Source organism: Mastomys coucha, unplaced genomic scaffold (assembly GCF_008632895.1).
Source record: "Mastomys coucha isolate ucsf_1 unplaced genomic scaffold, UCSF_Mcou_1 pScaffold22, whole genome shotgun sequence".
NCBI classification, from domain to species: Eukaryota; Metazoa; Chordata; class Mammalia; order Rodentia; family Muridae; genus Mastomys; species Mastomys coucha.
This window is the reverse complement of record NW_022196905.1, coordinates 164,398,693-164,420,571: the sequence shown is the minus strand read 5'-3', so window position 1 is coordinate 164,420,571 and position 21,879 is coordinate 164,398,693. Positions and strand designations below refer to the sequence as shown.

Below are 21,879 nucleotides of genomic sequence, written 5' to 3'. Positions count from 1 at the left end.
TGTATATTACAACCCACCTCCTGGGTCAGCTGTATATAACAACCCTGCCTCCTGGGTCAGCTGTATATAACAGCCCTGCCTCCTGGGTCAGCTGTATATAACAGCCCTGCCTCCTGGGTCAGCTGTATGTTACAACCCACCTCCTGGGTCAGCTGTATGTTACAACCCACCTCCTGGGTCAGCTGTATATTACAACCCGCCTCCTGGGTCAGCTGTATATAACAACCCTGCCTCCTGGGTCAGCTGTATATTACAACCCTGCCTCCTGGGTCAGCTGTATATTACAACCCTGCCTCCTGGGTCAGCTGTATATAACAGCCCTGCCTCTTGGGTCAGCTGTATGTAATAGCCTGTCTTCCTGTTCAACTGTATGTAATAAATGCACTGTCGTTTGGGGAGCACAGCCCAGATCACATGACCGCAGCTTAGCTGTGTGTTCACATATCTCTTTTTCATTCTTGCCCCATCCCTGATCAGGGTTCCAGGACCCGAGCCACGCAAAGGAATGGCACAGGTTGACGGGCCAGCTGGCCTAGAGGCTAGCAACCAAGTCTAGCTTGTTGGTGATTCTGTTGAAAGCTTAAGGGAGCTGAGCTGGCAGCTCCGAGCCAACTGATAACCCTGTATGGCAATTTGCTCACATTTGACAACAAACAGACCAATGGCCATTGTTTCTTCTCACTCTGTGCCTCTTCAGGGCCAGCTCGGAAGGAAGCCTGGCGTATTCTGGCTCTGATGTGTTGAACCCCAGCCCCCAAACTGACTATGTAATAAGGAAGGATACAGAATCAGGAATATGTGATGCCACATTGCTGTCTGGGAAGAGGACTTGCATTGTATATAGAATTCAACAGAAACTGACATCAGACATCCATAACAGACAGACATCTTACAAGCATCAGCCACAGCATGGCTTATCTAGTTAAGGCTGAGCTGAAGGAGGCAGAAAGATAGAGGGTAACCCAGAAAAGGTTACATGACACACCCACCAAGATGTCCTCTCTCTCTTTTTTTAAGGATATAATTATTTATATTTATTCACTAAATATGACATATTGTTTATTTTTAGAATTTCAAAAATATGATAAAGTATATTAAAACATTTAATTTTCATACATATACATTGTTCATACAAGAAGGGCCTCATAGCTTCATTTTTTATTAGATATTTTTTTTATTTACATTTCAAATGATATCCCCTTTCCCAGTTTCCCCTCCGGAAAAAAAAAAACCTCTATTCCCTCCCCATTCCCCTTGCTCATCAACCCACCCTCTCCCACATTCTAGCCCTGGCATTCCCCTACACTGGGGCATAGAACCTTCACAGGACCAAGGGCATCTCCTCCCACTGATGACCAACTAGGCCGTCCTCTGCTACTTATGCAGCTGGAGCCATGAGTCCCACCATGTGTACTCTTTGGTTGGTGGTTTAGTCCCTGGGAGCTCTGAGGGTACTAGTTAGTTCATATTGTTGTTCCTCCTCAGGGGCTGCAAACTCCTTCAGCTCTTTGGGTCCTTTCTCTAGCTCCTTCATTGGGGACCCTGTGCTCAGTCCAATGGATGGTTGTGAGCTTCTACTTCTGTATTAGTTGGGCACTGACAGAGCCTCTTAGGAGACAGCTATATCAGTCTCCTGTCAGCCAGCACTTGCTGGCATCCACAATAGTGTCTGGGTTTGGTGATTGTATATGGGAAGGATTCCCAGGTGGGGCAGTCTCCGAATATGGATACAGAAAATGTGGTACATTTACACAATGGAGTACTACTCAGCTATTAAAAACAATGAATTTATGAAATTCTTAGGGAAATGGATGGATCTGGAGAATATCATCCTGAGTGAGGTAACCCAATCACAAAAGAACACACATGGTATGCACTCTCTGATAAGTGGATATTAGACCAGAAGCTCAGAATATCCAAGATACAATCCACAAACCACAAGAAACTCAATAATAAGGAAGACCAAAGTGTGGATACTTAGTTCCTTCTTTGAAGGGGGAACAAAATATCCATGGAAGGAGTTGCAGAGACAAAGTGTGGAGCAGAGACTAAAGGAAGGCTAATCCAGAGACTGCCCCACCTAGAAGATGTCCTCTCTTGCTTATCTGCCCAGCAGAGGGGACTTTTTCTACAGTGCCCTTGTGTCTGAGTATGACCATAACATCAGACTCTTTGTCAGCGTAGCAACCCAGGTAGCTACCTCCGTGCAGTGGGCCAGCACCAACCCCAGGCAGCAAGACTCATTCTCTATCTCTGCTTTGTTAACTCAGCAGTCCATACCAAGCCCAATGCTCTTGGCTATAGGCATGAGTGACTGGTCAGCCTTACTAGTCTTGATGACAGATTCAAGGTCATATCCCCTCCAGCTTCTCTGATTGCCATTTACCAGGAGATGTTGGTAATGGGACAGAATTCATTGATCAGAGACTGCAGAGAAGCAAGAACTGCAAAGCCTGGAGCTTCCTACTCGTCACTCAACAGTTGACATACTGATGTGAACAGATACAAGTGAGTTCTACTAGCATTAAGTCACACCCAGACCTAAACTCTCTTTCTTACTATGCCTCAAAAATCAAGCTATGGGACTATCCCAGATCTAAGGCCCTTGTGAGAGCAGCCAGCCAACATCACCTTATCTCATCACCCTCCCTATGTGTAGGAACAGTCTGTTTTGTTCTTTGTCTCACATACGTGTGGCCATCACTAATATTAAATGAGTTAGGCATTTTTTTTTAACCATACTGCATTGGTCCTCCTCAGTATGAACACCCTTCAAGACTTCAGCTATCCTCACCCAGACATGGGCACTACTGTCCTCTCTGGGGTTCACTCTCATGGCCCTTCATCCCTTACCAAACTGAGCTTCCTGAAGCACAACACAGATCTCGACACTCTCCTACCCCAAATCCTTTCTGGCTTGTTGAATGCTCACAGAGAAGTTCAGGAATGTGCCGTGTGGCCTCTGATTATCTCTTCATCCTCCTCTCTACTTTCTACCCATTACCTGCCCCCTCCACCCCCGCAGCACCTCACAGCCAGTTGCATGAGGTGCCTCTACAAACCTCACAAGTCCATGCTGTCTGTGTTCTATGGAACCCCACTGTTTCTCCAAGCCTATGCTGAGCTCTCCTATTCCTGGATTTGCTGGTGGCCTCCCTAGCCCCACAGAATCAACTACCATCAATCAACTCCTACTACACTAGATCTAGTCCACTAATGCAAGCTTCCCACTTGATGGGGATCAGGGCCTATCTAACAGTTGCTTCTTACTAGATACAATCCCGTTAGCTTGAGTTAAAGGCATGGTGAAAGTAGGGAGAACTCTTAACTTTTTCCAAAAATTCTTAAAATGACGCAAGTTATTGATGCAAAGGACTTTTGAGCCCGAATATGAAACAAAGTACTCAACGCTTCCTGGAAGACATGTCACTGTCCTCACACACACATCCTTCCTAACTATTCTAGGGCAATCAATGTAGCCTGCAGTTAACAGGTGAGGGCCAAAGGGTTGAAGAGTGGGCATTTCTAGTTTAAGAGTAAGAGTCAGAAAGTAGCCTATCAAAGAAATTCAAAGCAAGGAGTTCTGGCTGCAGAGCCCATGAGTAGAAGCATCTGTTGACTGCTGGGGACCCTGCGCCTCATAGCCAGGGTACTGAGACTGCCAAGAGACACATATATAAAAGAACAGCTTTCAGCATGCCCAGGGTGTAAGTGATGAAGACACACCCCCTGAACACTGGTCTGGAAACTGAAAAGTCCAGCTTAGTTGTACCCTGCATGGGGCAAGGCCAGTGGTTAGCTGCTTGGCCCCAGGTCTTCCCATGTAGAGTGAGAGGAATAGTACTGTCTTACAGAGCAGCCTCCATGTCCCATTAAGATGCAGGAATACACAGGTATGGAAGTACATGCCTATGATTCAAGATCTTCAGAGACTGAGACAGGAGGATTGCCGTAAATTTGAGGCTAACCTAAGCTACATAGAGAGACCTTATCCAACAATACATGCAAGATTAAAGAAGGCACAAATGCTTGCTATTTGTAAAACTCCAGTCAAGCGCGGTGGTGCATCTGTACCTGGGAAGCTAGGGCGGAAAGATCCTTGCAAGCCCAAGGCCTACCTGTATAGTATAGTGAGTTCCAAGCCAAATCTGCCCAGGATGTATGGTGGGGGTAGGCACAACAAGAAAACAAACTCTAGCCAGGCAGAGGTGGTGCACACCTTTAATCCCAGAACTTAGGAGGCAGAGGCAGGCAGATTTCTGAGTTCAAGGCCAGCCTGGTCTAAGCTCCCCAAATCAGCCAACCAAATAAAAACTAAAGTAGAAGAAGAATGAGGAGGAAGAGGAGGAGGAGGAAGAGGAGGAGGACGAGAAGCAGCTTAAACAAAAAAGGGAAGTTAAAAGCAAAAGCAAAACTAACTACATTATTTCCACACCCAGCATTTGAAAGGACAGAGTTGGAACAGTAAGCCCAGTGCATTCCTGGGTTCTCCCACGGCTACCAAGACACGTGCATGAGAAGACAGTCAGAAGTCATGCAAGATCTCACTGACTTCAGCTTCTACTTCAACATCCCTCATCAACTCACACGTTCTGCAGTGTGACTGACCCAACTACTGGGATGGAAGATTGAGATGCAAGAATTCTCAGAAAAGACTCTAACACCCAGGGCCGCTGTCCCTCTTTGTTCTCCATCCACCCACCATCTGCCCCGAATGCCTACACTCTTTACCTTAACTCCTAAAACTTCCACCCAGAACTAGTTTACTGTGGAGTACAAATCAATACTCTATCCAAAAAGCTGGCATGTATGAAATTAATAGAAGACTTCTAGAGACAGCTTAAGGAAAAGGCCCCTGTGGCTGGTCCCTTGGACTCCGTGGCAGACGTGGCAAAAGTGTCCCAGGACTCTGGATTCTTCTAGCATGTTCAAATCACACCATGGAGATCAATGCTGGATGCTACACAGACATCCCATGAAGAGTTCCTGCCGCTTTGAAGAAAAAAAAAAAAGAGTGCCAGTCCCCACTCAAAACAGCGGCTAGCAGCAGGCAGAGCGGCTACACAGCCTTTGGAGCAGCAGGCCGAGCAGCTACACAGCCTTTGGAGCAGCAGGCAGAGCGGCTACACAGCCTTTGGAGCAGCAGGCAGAGCGGCTACACAGCCTTTGGAGCAGCAGGCAGAGTGTCTACACAGCCCTTGGTGTAGCTGGGAACGGCCCATTCAGTCGCCGAGCCTCCAGGGTTTCTCTGTGTAGCCCTGGCTGTCCTGGAACTCACTCTGTAGACCAGGCTGGCCTCAAACTCAGAAATCCACCTGCCTCTGCCTCCCAAGTGCTGGGATTAAAGGTGTGCGCCACCCCCACCCCCCACCCCCACCCCCGCCCAGCGGGAGCAGGGCTTTTAAAGCCACGAGCTTCCTGAAGGGTATCGAAGCTAGATGCTCCCTCTTCCAAATTGTCGCTTGACGTCCACTAATTTAGGAGAAGACAGGGCAGTTTTCTGCCCAGTGTCTTCCCATGAAAGGGCTTGAGACATTTCCCAGTGCCTTCTACAGCCTCGAGAAACCAAGAAACTTCTCCAGAAAGTGAGCCAGGGGGAGAGGAGAATGGGGGTGGAGCCACGTGCTTGTTCAACATTTTGCTCATCTCTACCTGAATAAATTTGTCTGCAGGTACCACACTGCCTCTGTTCCTGGATCCCTCCCACTGCGCACTAACGTACTTAGTGGGTTGGTCAGGCCCACTACCACCAGGATCACTTCCTTCCTGTGTGGATACAGGAAATTCAGCACCCACAGCAAGCTAGGTGGGATGGTGGTGACCAGGTATACACAGGAGTCGGGGATCAAAGCAATTCTCCCTCCAGCAAGATCTTCAACCATTGCCACTGCCTGTCTGAGAATGACACCCTAGACGTGCCGGAAGCAGGACATGTAGGCTACAGTTCAGGCCAGGGGCCCCTGGACTCCAAGGCACAGGCACTGGGCCCATTTACTTCCGCCTGGAGATTTATTTTCCAAATTAACAGCCAGATGGATCCTGACAGTCAGTGCTCACAACTTGAGTTAGTAAAGGAGAAATGAGAGGCTCGAGCTCATTCACTGCTTTTAAATTAACTCACTTGAAAAATATTTTTCTCAGTCCCGTGTTGAGGAGCTCCTTGGATGCTGGGGAAAGTGAGAGGAAGTGACTCAGGGATGAGTCAGTCTAGAGCACCCTCCCCCAGCTCAGCTTGAGGGAGCAATGACACAGATGTAAATACGCCTAGAAGTGTGGGGAAGAGAAGGGCTCTCCGGGGGAGTTCCTGTGAGGTGAAATTTAAAACTCCGAATGCAGAGGGAGGGCATCAGGAGGGGATCCACGGAGGGAGGGCAGGGTCAGCTGCAGCTACAGACTCCTCCATCAAGTTGGTAAGCAATAATCAGTCATTAGGTGCTTTGTAAATGGTTGACTGTTCATCCGAGTGTCACCGAGATTTATGAATGCTGACTGTGTGCCAGGTACTCAGGGATAACAGCTCCACAGATCCCATCACTCAGGGTGCGTGAGCCCCCTGTAAAGATGACCAGTGCCAGGTGCTGGCACACTGTTAGGGTGGGCCTGAGGGAGAAGGCTAGCCCTAGCCGGCAGGACTAGGTTCCAGAGAAGCCAGATTGAAGTCTTCCTCTCTCAGCACTACTGTGACTGTAGGTAAGGAGTGGGCACCGGGGAAGGACAGGAGTGAAGCTCAAGCATCACGGTGTGGGTGTGCCCTTAGCAGGCCTAAGGTCCTGGCCTTGATTCCCAGCAGAGAAGGAAGGAAGGACAGAAAAAAGAGAAAGAAGCAAAGAAGGGTTGCTGGGTGGGAAGGTAGCCCCGGAAGGGGTGTGGCCATTTGGAGGAATACATACCCCTGCCACTTCTAAAAACAAAGCAAGACTGCCACCATCATCAGAGAGATTTCCTCCAGCAACAGATGGGAGCACAGAGACCCACAGCCAGACCTTGTGCAGAGAGTGAGAGACTTTGAAACACTCAGCCCTAAATGGGCGGTCTCCATCACATCCCTCCCTTCAGGGCTCAGGGAACCCCATGGGAGAGGAGGCAGAAAGAGTGTAAGAGGGAAGGAGGCCCCCAAGAAATGGTCCTCTAAGTCAACATTAGCAAAGATCATATGAACTCACAGAGACAGAGGCAGCATGCGCAGGGATTGCGCACGTCTGCCCCAGGCCCTCTGTGTGTCTACTGTGGCTTCCTGGCTAGTGTTATTCTGGGATAACTTAGTGCGTGACAAGTGAGTCTCTGGTTCTTATTCCCTCTTCTTGGGCTTTTTCTTGTGTTTGTTCTGTCTGATTCCAATGTGTTGGTTTTTTGTTATATCATATTTTATCATATCATATCGTATCATATCATCATATTTCCCTAGAACCCCATTTGTTTTCTAGCGAGAGACAGAACGGGAGTGGACAAGGTGGGAGGGGAAGTGGGGAGGGACTGGAAGGAGTAGAGGGAGAGGAAACCATAAGCAGGATCAAGTATGTGAGACAAAAATCGATTTTCAATAAAAGGAAAAAATAAACTTCAAACAAGATCAAGATGTGGGCCTCCTCTGAGCAGCTTGGCTTTCCAGCGCTGACATGGTGAGCGATCTGGACGGCTGGCACGCCGGAACCCCAGTCTACTCTCCCTTCTCCCTCGTAGCAGCTGGGATTACAAATGACCATACTGCAAACACACTGTGTTTCCATAGAAGCTTCTGCCTCCCTCCCCATTGTGCCAACAGTAATGTTTGGCATAGTGTAGCACCCACAGCCTTCCTTGTTTTCTCTGTTCATCAGGGAGACGGAAACACCACACATCATTCTGTCTACGACTGGCCCTGCATATTCCAGAGGAAAAGGCTGAGGGCTACTGAAGAAATGAAGGACAGGGACAATCTGACTCCTGGAGTCTTGTTTCAGAGGCGCTAGGAGGTGGCTGGCATGGGCGGAGGTAAGCATGATTAGCTTCAGACCCAAACTGTTGAAAGTCTCTTGTCTTCCAAATTCTCCTAATGATATGCAAAGCCCTGTGTCTTCTGCACCTGTGCCCAGTCTCGCCTTCCTGACCTCTGACCTCTGATCTCACCCTCCTCCAGCTCCTCCTCCTGGCGCTGCTGGGCTCCTGGCTATTTCTCTTATCCACGTCTATGTTAGGACCTTTGCAGGGGCTCTCTCCTCCATCTCTCCCTCCTGAAGCAAAGCGGAGCTGTCTCCCTGGGCCACGTCATTCAGCTTTGGAGCGCCCGTGAGCCTGCAGAGTTCCCCTAGACTGCTCCCCTCCCCCTTCTCATCATTTCTTTCTCTCTTGGCTACTGTGGATGGATTCCTGTCTCTTCCACGCTAGGCAAGCACACTATCCCCGGCCATGCCCCACCCCCAGGCTTTTAATAGATGTGAAATGCTCTCATTCCCACAGCGTGGAGCCTCCACCCTTCAGCTAGGGCATAAGCTCTTCCTAGGTGGGATCTCTCTCCTCTCTGCTTGGTTCCCACTACACAGGACCTCACCTGTCACTTCATAAGCATTGCTGATGGCTGTTGAACAGTCCTTGAAGACAAAGGCTTTTTGTGCCTTTTAGAGAATACTCTGCTAGGCTTCTCTCTTTTCTGTGGTAGCGACAAAAATGCCTTTCTACATGTGTTTCACTTAAGTAATGTAAATAATAATGATAATAATAGTAATGATAATAATGATAATAATGATGATGATGGTGATGATAAGAATGATGATGATGATATAGTAGTAGTAATAATAATAATAATAATGAGAAGAAGGAGAAGAAGGAGAAGAAGAAGAAGAAGAAGAAGAAGAAGAAGAAGAAGAAGAAGAAGAAGAAGAAGAAGAAGAAGAAGAAGAAGAAGAAGAAGAAGAAACAAAGTAGTTTTGTAGAAATACTGACAAGTCATTTTTGGAGTGAGAGATAGCCAACTTGTATTACCTATCTCCCAGAGCCATACTGGTCTCTCCTCCCTCTCCTCCTGTGCCCAGTCTCTCCTTCCTGACCTCTCCCTCTTTTCCTTTTTCTTCTCTCTCTCCATCTTCTTCATCTCCTCCCTCTCTTTCCCTCTCTCTTTTTTACCTTCTGCCTTTCCCTCCTTCTCCCCTCTCCCTGTCTCTCTCCTAATAGACCTCTTTCCCTCAGGTAAGCAGCAGAAATTCAAAATTACCGTTTTAAGAACCCGGAAGGTGTGTCCATGAGGTACCTGGCTTTCGAGAAAACAAGCAAACCCCTCCCTTTTCAAAGGAGGGCGATAGCCTTCTGGCAGAGTGACCACTCTCCTGCGCCTTTATTCTCTATTCCCTTGTCATTGGTCACTGGTAAGTTGCTCAGAGTCAGGAAAGCCACTAGAATCTCAGCGGGTTTGCTCTGTGATGCAAACCACGATGCCTAACCAGAGAAGCAGAACATAGACCAGCGATTGCTTACGGACGAAACTCAATCCCTCCGAGCCTGTGGAGAGTAAGAACTGAAATAATCGAGTCCGGACCGAGGCCACCTGCCCAGACTCCCGCCAGCCCGGCAGAAGACCTTTGGGGAGTGCAAGGTTTCCTTTGCACCCCAGGGCGGCCAGGAGGTGACAGCCTTGAGGCTCACCTGCTCCCACGTCTGCCCCACGTCGCCCCCAACGATGCGACACGGCTCCCAAGTACTTACTTTACAGAAGCCCATCTTGTTGCTCGGGACCAGGACCCCGCCTGGCCGGCAGGAGGGCGGGAAAGCAGGACGGCTGTCAGAGCCTCTCAGTCGCTCCCTAGGGGACTTGCCACCGCTGCCCTGCAGCCAGAAAAGGCCTTATCGGGGACCAGGGTGCAGGGCGGCGCCTGCATGTGGCCCTCAGATTGGCTTTGGCGCGGAACCGTGCGGTCCTGAATGCCTCCTAAGGGGTTTGGAAATCCTCTCAAGGCCGGGTCTACAAAGACACTGGGACTCTGTTTTTGTCTGCGCTTTCAATGATGTCTTTATGTTGTTTAATGGTTGATGGATAGGGAACCTGGGCACAATCTTAATAAACTGGGCTCCAAGTCACCCTGTTCGTGAGAATTAGGGATGAATCTCTAGAAGACAACTGCTACGAACGAAAAGACTTGGAGTGGGGTGGGGGAAACCAGATCCAACCAGCTGGGTGGGTTCCTCTCATGCAGTTCCCCCATGGGGTGAAGAGGCACCAGCCCAAGGTGTCTGACCAATGAGAACACTGCGCCTCCAGCACTTGACAGCTAGCAGAGGGGGCGGTTGACCTGGAGGGATGGAGCAGTGAGGCAGTGTGGGGCCCTGGGGGTAAGGGTCATTGGAACCTGGGTGTGGGCTCACCGGCAGGGCTGCCGTTTGTGACCTGAGGGGTTCCTGGGGCCCATTCCTAGGGGGCTGTGTTGCTTGTCCCTCCCTTCCTGAAAAGGGTCTCTCCAACCTTCCTCATGCCTTCACGGAAGCTGGGCCAGATCCCCTGGCAGGGCAACCATCTGGCTTCACAGCTTTGCTGCAGAACCAAACAGGCCCTGCTGCGAGGGCTCAGCTGCCACCATGGAAAACGCCCGAGACAGCCACGAAATGACCTTCTACGTTTCTACGTTTTGCAATAGTTAGAGACCACCACCCCCACTGGAGTCCCAGCCCTCTACGGTCCAACACTGACAAGCAGGGGAGGGCTAACCCAATTGGAGGCACTATTAGGACTAAAAATAACTAACATGCTCCCAATGGCACACACCCTAAGGCTGGCATCTTCTGGAACACTGAACTCAAAACAGTGACGTTCTTCCTCCTCCCTTCCCATCTAAAACACAGAAAAGGAGCAGGCCCACTGGGCAGCACTTCAGAGGCAGTATGCGGTCTGATGTAGGTACAAACATGGGGCGAGGCTAGATCAGGACAGGCAGGGACATGGCTCTGGAGAAGTAGAGTGCTTGGGAGGTAAGTAGTAAGTGCTCTGACTTCTGGGATTACTCCATGGTTGTCACCAGTAAAAAGGACAAGATCAAGGAGCCCTGGCACCATCCCACGGAAGAGCAACATTTCCCATTACAGGTTTTCAGACTCTAAAAGGAAGCACGGGCAAATCCGTAGATATTGTACCAGCTCTGGGTGGTCCTCATGTGATGCTTTGAGAGGAAGCACAGTCCCTCGCAGATCTCTGAAGCCCAGGACTCAGGTTCCTGGGCCATCTCAGAGTTAACTTCAAAACTGTTCCCCCGACCCCCCTGCAAGGAGTTTACACCCTCTGGGAGGAAGGCCAGCTACCCTCGGGGACAAGCCAGCTGGGCAGCTGTGAGGAGAGCTAGGCTCGACCACACGGTTTTCTTCCAGGAGCTGCACTGGCAGAGTGCTCCGGACCTCAGCTGCACCTAGAAGCAGCTCCCAGGTGACAACCCCTGTGCTGAGTGAGCAACAGTGCTCTTTGTCACTCCTCTATTGTGGGACAGTCCCCAGGAGCTTTCCCATTCTGCTGTATAATATTCCCTTTCCCTTATTTTCTGAGATGACGCCCTAGGGTCCATCTCAATGCTTGAAACTGAAGCCCAGGTTGCCTCTGTTCTCCTGAACCAGGGGAACCCTGAGGAGGTAGGCAGTGTGGGCCTCTCTGCCGCTTCATGTGCTAAGGAAGTGTGGTGCTGCAGTGTGTGCTTGGTGCATGTAGCTCTTGTTATTAGATGGACTACCGTGCCCTCTGCCCACAGGCATTTCTCAGCGTCTGCAGACCAGTTCCAGGATCAGCAAACACAAAAACCTGAGGTGCTCAAGTCGCTCCCACAGCAGCGATTACATAGAATGTATGCACATTCTTCCACAAACTTAAATGATCTCACTTTGCTCACACTCATTAATATGTTGTAAACCCCGTGAGGAGAGCTGCCATACTATTTTCCCATGCATATTATTTTATTGCCCTTTGCCCTAATTATCTTCAATCGGTAGCCGCTTGAATCCATGGGTGTGGAATCTAGGAAATGGGAGGTCAGTGTCTATTTTCATTTGTCCGTGTTTTACAAGGTCTTCCCGGAGATTTTGACAAGACTATCTGGCTATGTCCTAACACAAAAGTATAATTTCTGCTCATCAGAACACATTGACCCCTCAAGAGCCCGTTGAAGATGCTTGTGGTGCCTGTAGGCCCCTATAAACCAAAACATCAAGTATCATAGCTGGGGATGGCCTGGCATCCTATCGTGGAAGACACACTCCCCCCCCGCCCCACTTTGGGCTGGCAGCTGGCTGCGGCCCATTATATAAACCACTGTGGTATGGCAGGCCCAGTGGTTCCAAATCACCCAATCATCCCTATCTTGCAGCCCAAATATCGTCTTTGCTCATCATGTCCAAAGCCCAGAAGGATTTCTCCATTGTTTCACACACAAAGATAGATATGAATTTCCAGTATGATATTAGAAAATAAACAGAAGTTCTGTGACTGCTTTTCCCTATGGGAGCAGTCCTGGGGTCAGGGGTCAGGGTTCGGGATCCCGGGTCAGGGACCTCTGCTGAACCAGGTCACATTTGTTTATGGCAATTTGTGGCACTTAGGGGAATGCTTTATTTTATTATGGTTGTGTGTGAGTGTGTGTGCGCGTGCGTTGTGTTTGTCTTCTTTATTAAAAGCAAAGTCTTTGGGGGCAGAGATTACAAGATATTCATCACTAGCCTGGGGCTTTAACCATAATAGATGCCCAGGAATTGTGGCCAAGTGGGCCATGAATGCATACATGCACTAAGGGATGAAAGATCTCTTCCAATAAACAATTGTTGAGAATTATAAAGGAAATGCGTTCTGTGGACATCACTAATTTCTGGTGAGCCCACAGTAGCTGCCAGAACACATTGTTTCTCCCCTAATTGGACAGAAACCATTTGTTTAATAATCATTCAATTTTTTTTTTTCAGGAATTTGGCCCTGTAAAATCTGCTTTCTTAAAAAGGGAGACATCTACCTTCCCCTTCGGTTTTAACTGAATTCCCAAGAATATCATTGTGACTGCACTTGCAGGGCCACCCAAAGGCAAGGAGATGACGTCACTCTTTGACATAGACCCTGTGCTCACTTGAAAATTGGGTACTGATTGGGAACAAGGTAGACTTTCACAGTGCTTGAACTCTGCCCACAGCCCTAAGGGCTGGAGACCTAACTCCAGCACTCTGTCACCAAGTCGCATGCCCAGCTCTAGTGACTGAACTGTCGAAGCCCCATATCCCTCCCCAGAGAAACATCTTTGAGCACAAATCATCAACAGACACACATCTGCTTATTATTTACAAACCACACACAAGTATTGTTGTGCCAATACATTATGAGCATTACAAAACACATGGCAAAATGGGAAGTTTTCAAAGATGAGATGTTCTCAACCTAGAAAATAGACATTCTGATGCCTTCTTCTCAAAGCTCTTTTCAAACTTTGCAGAGATGCATGGACCCCATGTTGGAATGCACAGGACTAGGGCTTATAGTAAGGTTGACAAGCCGGTGTTCTGGAGGCCAGGAGGGCTCACAGGATGCCTACCTAGCCTGGTATCCTACACCTTCTAGGTACCTCACTAGTGAGTGCTCTGGTCACAAGGTTGAGATCCGGAATTAGAGCTGATGTGCACAGTTGTGTTAGAGATGGCAGCAGAGAACACTTTGGGTGTGATCCCAAAAGTCCCACAGGCTGACATGGGGGAATTGACCCTGATCCAGGGCAAGTCTCGGAGCACCCCTGAGCCATCCCGACTCACCAGGAGCAGGAACGCTAACACAGCATTGCAGGTGGCTCTGGGGAACAGTTGAGGCAGAGAGACGTGTTGTACCAGGAGCACTGGGCTGCTACCCAGGTGTCTGGGGTCTCATCTTTTTAGTTTGGAGGTGGTACAGGAAATACAGACTCAGAAGCCACTCTGACCTCACTGCCAACACATGGGAGCTCTTTCCCTCTACCCCGTAGCTGAAGGTATAATTACTTAGGAATGCTAGAAGGGACGGTCTAGGGGGAGAGATGTGGTTGGTCAAGATAAGGAAAAGGGTAAGAATTAACAAGCAACAGAAGAAAGATAGCGCCCACACTCAGCTTAGGGAAGGAGCAGATGGACTTACTCAGCTTTCTTTGCCTTTCCACATCTGAAGCAAACTTTATACCGATCTCACTTTTGATGTAGTTGTTCGTATCTTTAAACGTGTGATGTAAGTCAAGACATGTATTAAACAGGTAAAGAAGAAGACGGCGCACTCAGCTCGAGACCAGACTATCATGAACATAGGTAAATGGCCTCTGCCTTCTTCCCCAGCTCTCTCTTGGCCCATGTTCATCTGGTGCCACAGCACACATCTTTGTAGATCCTTAGGACTCAGTATGTGTCCCTAAGTGGTGCACAGTGCAGTTCTACTGTTTTCCCACTTGAGACAATGTGTGGCTGCCATTATTCTTACCTTGGCTTGTGACTTGCTCACACAGGCTTATAGAGTGCCTGGGAAGATGCCCGCACAAATCGAGTAGAAAAGGAAGAAACTAAAACTCACACCAGTGTCTGCATCAGAGTACAAACATTCACGATTCAAAATATTCTCTTAGTCATTTTTTCTTTATGTATGAATAAAAAATAACTTTTGAAAATGGGAATTAGGACACACATGAGATTTTTTAATTTAATTTTTACTTTATGTGTATGGGTGTTTTGCCTACACATGCATCTGTGCCTGGTGTCTGTGGAGGCCAGAAGAGGGCATCCGGTACTCTGGGACAGGAGTTAGATGTGGTTGTGAGCCACTGTGTAAGTGCTGGGATTTGAACTCAGGACCTCTGGAAGAGCAGCCAGTGCTCTTAACCACTGAGACATCTCTCCAGCCCCTACACCTAAGAATTTGGATCTGTATTTGTTCAGGCCTCTATGTTATATAAGCATGTCATTCTTACGATGTCTCTGTATTCACATATACTATATTCTTCTCAAGTGGCCTTTCCCCTCTCTGCCCCCCAGCCAGTGTTCCTTCCTCACCTACATGACAAAACCTACATCCTAGTCTGTTTTAATTTTCTTCCTGTCAATATGTTCCATGCCGTTGCTGCCTGGATTGCATCATTCACTGCTTGATCTATGTATGCTCTTGTCTTCCTAATAATTCTGACCATTGTTTTGTTCCTGACCATAGTGTCAGTCCTCAAGATCAACAACTATGTCTCACACATAGCACATGCTCAGTAAACGCATGAAGATGACGTGAAGATGTTTGGATTGCTTCCTAGAACTTGGACTCTCCCTCCTTCTGTGTCTTGTTCTTTCTCTGCATCGGTAAGAACATCCCAGACTCACCAGAGGATGCGAGTCAGCGCCTTACAACGACTCTGCCTGTGACTTCCTAACTCTGTTCTACCATCCCTTGGTAGTGCACGTGAGATCTCTGAGACACACAGATGCAGGCCGAAGCACCCTGGGCCTTCCAGGGGTTTACTGACAGTGGGTCATCCTAGGACATGAATGATTCAGGCATCAAAAAAGAAATAATGAGATTTGAACCCTCCTTTATATTCTATGTTCAAGGCCTTAAAATAAATACAGCAGCCTTTAAAAGAAAAATTAGGCTAGGTGGGATTATAAATGAACACATTTATTTTTCTATCACTAAAATGGCAAAAATTATTTTCCAGACTCCATTTTATTTTTTTTAAAGATTTATTTATTTATTATGTGTAAGTAATCAGATCTCTTTATGGATGGTTGTGAGCCACCATGTGGTTGCTAGGATTTGAACTCAGGACCTTCGGAAGAGCAGTCAGTGCTCTTAACCACTGAGCCATCTCTCCAGCCCCCCAGACTTCATATTATAATGTCCGTTATTTTCTATTCCCAAACACAAATGCACACACACACACACACCTTTTTTTTGCAATTTGTCTATTATTAATGATGTGCTAAGATCATTTCTGAGTTATTTACCAATTCTATCTTACAGTTAAAGCTTGCCCGAGGGGAAACAGAGCCCTGGGGCTTATCTTATGCTTTGCCATACCCTACCTACCCCTTCTTGGCCCTGCCCACTCCCGACAACCCTTTCTCACCCAGACCTTACACTTATTCAACTGTGTTGATTCTAACACACCATTTTCTCTCTCTGAGCTGCTTTCTCTCATTTGTACTTGCACTGTGGCTTCCCACCAGCTGTGAAAAATCTGTCAGCACCATCACTCTCTCTGTATGCCAACGAGTGGAGAAAACTGCAGGTTCCTTCCTTCTATGGCACCAGCCTCTAAGTCTTGCCAGATCCTTCAGCTTCAACAGTAGCCCAGGGGCATCCAACCACCAGACACATCCCCCAGAAAGCCTTTCTGCCGGAGAACCACGGTCACCACCAGAGGGAGTGCATCTGCTCTTCTGGCCTCAGTGAACTTGATCCTTCTGTGGCTCTTCTGATACCACCGCTGTGATGCTCTAGGGATAAGCAGTACTGAAATGCTCTCACCAGCGACTGTCAATCGGAGGAGTCTAGTTCTCAGAGCGAGGGCAAGCCTGGGAACAGGTCAAAGCAGGTCCCATTTCCCACAATGCCTCATCTACTGCATCTTAGACAAAGAAACCAAGAAGACTCTTTCCGTGGAAGATCCAAAGGGACACCGGGGGAGACATCTTCAGACCGTTCATGAGTAGACTGGCAGAGGAGAGTTCCCTGCAGGCTGGACCTTAGCGTGTAGAACCCCGCCCTGCGGCTCCAGAGCGCCCCCTGGTGCCTTTTGGGCCACCGGCTTCCCACAGTCTCACTGTGGAATACCTCCCGCGGTGCCTTGTTTATTTTACAGCCCTCTGCTGCCTGGGGATGAGGCATCTTCCCCTGCTATTTACACACCAGGGCCCTGTGAGGACATGGTTGGTTTTTAGAAGCTTCCTCCACAAGTCTTCAAAGGAAAACCTCAATTTTGGCATTTCCTAGAAGAACGATTTAAAGTTCCTTCTTGTGGCTCATGCTGTTGGAACAATACCAAAAGCTAGGGTCTTGGCAGCACTTGGCACCGCGCCTGTGCTCCTGGGAGCTAGAGGTGCCACGTGGTCCGCCCTGCAATCCAGAGAAGAGCTGTTACTGCCCCCAGTTCACAGATGTGGAAACTGAGAATTCCTGGGAGTGGGGGTGGGGTGGGGCAGCACAAGCAGAGAGTGGAGTTGGGTCTATCCCCAGGAGCTCTGCCTCCAGAGTCCCAGTCCCAGCAGCAGGCTTGCTTTCTACTGTCCAAATCTCCTACGATGTGACAGTCACAGTTTTCTAGAGTACAACGCTCGCTCTTGTGATGCTCAGATTTTCTTTGATTCTTTGCATAAATTTACTAGGAAATCTTGTGATTTAAAAGGCTACTATCTCCTTACTGTTTTTTAAAGAAATCTGTCTTGGCAGGGTGCTTCCTGGTTTTGTTTCTGCTTTTTGCAGTGCTAGGGTTTAATCTAGGCATTTTGCATTCTAGAAAAGATCTCATCCACAGAGCTACAGCCCAACCTTGGAAAAGTTCATTTTTCATAAATGAAGCCCTCCTAGCATTGTCTAGATATTCCTCAGATAACATCAGTGGGAATACCCAGAATGTTGTTCATGACTACAGGGAATACAAACAATTGCTTGTTCACTCTAATTTGGGGCTTCCGTGAATATAATTAAGACACTTTCAGCTGGTCTGCCTCTCTGGGGAACACCAGGTTCTCTAGGCTCCTTTGGTAAGCTATTGGTCGAGATGGGATGGCCACTATGTTCTGCCCCAGGCTTCTCGATTAAGTCTATAGGTCCTGGCAGGCCTAGTCCTGCTTCTCTTTAGAACACACAAAGTTTTACCAAACACACAGACTACTAGATATACATATGGTTCCCTCTGGGGTCATCTGCTCCCCAAGAGACTTGTTAAAGTGGGTCGCTATTCTTTAGCTAAATTATCAATCAAAAGTATCCTTCTTTCTGGTATGGCTGCTTTCCACAGATAATAAAATCCCATCAACTTCCTCTAAAGAAACCATGACCTACATAACAATGAATAGCAATTAATTCTCTGCTGCAATGTTCAAAGGCTGGAGCTGTGCTAGAGCCAAGAGTCCTGGGAGCTCACTCCATCTTGACTGGGAGCCTGTAGCAGGTAAAGGGACCTTCAGGGACAGGTCCCAAGTATGAAATGATTGCATGAAGGGAAAAGGGCCAGAGTCAAAGAAGAAAGAGCAGGCAGTGTCCACCACCCAAGCATGGCAGAATGCCGGTTCCAGGCCAGGCCTGCTACCTAAGAGCCCGGAAGAAGAACTCTATAGATGAATCACAGATGAATCACATTTGTAGATGACGCTATCTTACCAGGTTGCTTGAGCTAGAGTATCCCAGCCCTGTCATTTCCTTCAGAGCTGGATGTTGTCCACCAGTGTGCCCAATGGCTACTTGGTCTCTGCCACCTGAACCTGCTCTTTGGGTTGCACTCCTCATTCACAAGTGAGGAGCTTCAGTGGTAACTGTCCGACCGACGCGTCCCAGGAGGGTTTCTATGAGAATACATTCTCTTCATGAGAGAACAGGCTAGGAGTGGGAGTGTGGGGGTGGGGAGGGGGTGCACTCAGTGGGGTGAAATAGGATCAATGGTTGTTCAAGTCCAGCTTAGGCAACATGGCAACATGCTCTCTCAAAAACACAGCAGAGATAAATAAGGGAACTAGACAACAACTGACCATAGATGCAGGGTCCAGACTCTGGCTTGATCTTGACCAGGTTTTTTAAGACTCTGAACCTGTCTGTGTCTCCCTTCTCCCAACAGAAAAACCAGAAGCCATTTATGATGATAGTGCACACACCTCAACTACTTGCTCCTGACACAAGAGAAGCCTAGTGAAGTTCTGACTATGCTAAAGGATAGTCAGGGTAGACCTGGGGATCTCATTCTAAAGTATCAACCAATGTTCTTAGTAGGGAATCATCCACCTATTGCAACCCACCCAGAAGGAAGTCACTACTCGGCCACCAGCTCTGGACATACGAAGATGTAGAGGTTGCAGATTGCATGGGCTCATGTGTAAGACAGTCTGGAGGAGACAAGGTTCTGGGTGTGGAGGACACCCGGGGGCCAGTGGGTGGGAATGGGAGGAACATAAGAGAGGCTTTGTAAAGCAGAAGACATATTCTGTCTCGACTGAGACAAAGTATATGACTCTATGCATTTATCAAGACTTGGGGATTGAATAAAAGAGGAACATGTGTTACTGTGTGTGAGCTTGAAAAATAACTGTTCAAGCCATTTTTTATTTTTTAAAACCAAGCTTACATCTTCCAAGACAGGGACGCAAAAAGAGAAATGTCTTTATCATGGCACGGATCTGCAGTGTTCCTTACAAGCTTATGTTTTTGGATATTTACTCCAGACTGTTTTGGGGAGGGTAAGAGAAGTTGGAGTGAGATCCTGGCTGGTAGAAGCAAGTCCCTAGAGGCAGGACATAGAAAGTTGTAATCCTTCCTGGCTCCCACCTTGTCTCATAGGGCAGTCAGTTGGAGGTTCCCTGTCACAATGATTTGGGACCTCCGAAGTTGTGAGCTCAACTAAATCTTCCTGACCCCAAGTCATGTCTGCTGGATATTTTATCACAGTGACACAAAGATGACTAACACAGTACCCAGAGTCAACTTGGCTGGACCCACCTCTCTCCTAGCCACCCTTCCTCCTCAAGGTTCACCTGCCACATGTGTAGACTAGTCATTTCATGTAGGTTCATAGTCAGTAGATACTTAGCAAGAACTCACTACCTAGTCAGCAGGGAGCTATGCCAGACATATTAACAGCCAGCTCTCTGAAGCTTATGTACTTCCTATCCCTCTATGTCAACAAGGCAGAACCCATCTCCTGCTGCCAGGCTAAACCAAAGACCCAGAAGTCAAGAAAACCAAGTCAATGAGGGAGAAGTTGGACACCAAGGCTCAGCTTTCTGTCCCCTGTACTTGGACAAAAATCATCTTTGCTTGAAAGACCAAGACCAATAGTGCTTATTCCATCCAGGTGAACTTCTCAAACAAAGGTACTTGAGAAATACAGGATGCTGGCAAGTGAGGAACAGAGAAGCCACAGATAATGGTCCGGTATAAGTATCTCCGTGAAATACTCGCTTGCGGTTTTTTTCTAAGTCTAGAAACTATATCTCCCATTTGTAGAAGTATGGCCACTATCAGGAAACATAGTTTGTCATAACTCCACAAACGGAGATTCACCTACCCATGTCTACTTTTCAACTCATTTCTGGTTATGTTTGCAAACCTCTCTCAAAACCTGGCCACAACACAAGCTGAGGTATCAAATAAGAGTCAAAAGAAAGGCTAAATAACCTGTCTCACCGCCCCACTAGAAGCTGGACTGGAAGGCCAGATGGTGGTGGGGCATGTTAGAAAGGTAACTCCATCTGAGAGTGTACTCTTAGGCAGGCCAGCGGACAGACAACCGAGCCAATCTTTTCTCTCTTTAGGATGTGTAGGTCATCTCACAGGACATGAAGGGGCAGCATATAGTCTCTCAGATGGGCTATGCAAATAGCCCACTTTCCCAGGTCCTTCCTAGTCACTTCCATGTGATTCATGATTGTTTCCATACATTCCAGGACCCTGTGGTGGCAGCAGGTGTTTGTGGGTAGAGCCACTCGAGGGGCTCCCTGATGCGAGGGAGGGGTGCTGCTTGGACTTTTCTGTTGCTGCTAATGGAAGGAGGATCTACCCAGAATTGGTATCAAAAGCTACAGCAGATGCCAAGCGGCTGTTCTTTACCAATAAGGCTGGAGGGACAAGGTCAAACTGAAGTCGCTGTAGGTTAGATTTGTTACAGAGAAAGGAGAGGTAAAAAGGAAGATGACCAGACAGGAAGCAGTCACAGCCTAGACTGGATTTGCAAGGATAGGTGAGTCTGTAGAAGGTAGGCCTGGGCTGCTTCATCTAGTCCTGGCTATACCCAAGGTTCCCAAACTTGTATCCATGGGAGCCATAACAGTGGAGCAGAGGAAGAGAAACCTCAGAAGCCATCCGAGTGTAATGCCAGCACCCTTGGGAGCCCAACTGGAAGGGGTGCAGTAGAGGTTGAAGTTGAACCCTAAGTCCGATTTATTGGCTCTTTAGGTTCTCAAGATCCACTGCTGATAGGCTTGCAAATCTGTAACAACAGGATCAGGGCAGTGCTGCGGTCTTTTACAAACCATGGTTGCATGACTAAGGTAGACTACAGCCTCAGCAAGTCAGGGCTCCAGGCTGACTTGAATGGTCATGGGAGCCATGTCCTGAGGGCATCGGAGAGGTCAAGGAAGGTTAAAACTCTGTCCCAATCTTATTATAGAAGTAACAGGGATAGAAACAAGGAGTGCCTGTCCTGTCTCTGGAGCTCATCACCCTTGTTCTCCAAGGATAGTGTCATAGGGCCACTGTCCTACTGGGGATCAAAGACTTAAGTGCAGCTCAATGCACTGTTCACCAAATGCCTCTACACCAAGCAGCACTTCCCATTCCCTTCTCCAGGAGCACCTCCCTCCTAGTCCAGGGTTTCGGCTCAGGCTGACCATCCTGCTCTAGGGCACCACCAGTGGACAGGCTCTCTGAAGCTCTGTTGACTACGGCTTCACACTTACATTGCTGGCATTACAGAAGTGATCAGACATCCAGTTAGAGCAGGCTCAAGAAAGGTGCTTAGAGAACAGTGAGGACCGTGGAGATCTGAGGCCCCCATAGCTACCGTAGGTCCCCCTGCTCCCATTAACAGAAGTTATGGGTGACACTGGACTATAGGACTGCTATTCAAGGCAAGGCTAGAGAGTTACCGCTCTTCAGGGGCCCTGGCAGAAAACATTCAAAGCCAGAGACCCACAGCCTACAAACAACAGGCCCCAGACCAGCCACCCTTTTTGAGCAAGCCACACAAAGAACAG

At 48.2% G+C, this 21,879-nt stretch overlaps 1 protein-coding gene across 13 annotated transcripts in view; it reads right to left on the bottom strand.

Moving 5' to 3' along the window:
* The window catches only part of Ank1 (ankyrin 1), a 180,533-nt gene that overhangs the window by 109,578 nt on the left and 49,076 nt on the right, over window positions 1–21,879 (bottom strand). The window contains exon 1 of one of the 13 annotated variants that reach the window (XM_031339278.1): window positions 9,676–9,810. The exons of 11 other annotated variants lie outside the window; for them this stretch is intronic. In XM_031339278.1, the coding sequence (XP_031195138.1) occupies window positions 9,676–9,690 (15 nt within the window). In that variant the 5' untranslated portion in view covers window positions 9,691–9,810. Of the gene's footprint in view, window positions 1–9,675; window positions 9,811–21,879 lie in introns of those variants that run through there. One more of the 13 variants, XM_031339277.1, reaches the window with a different exon arrangement.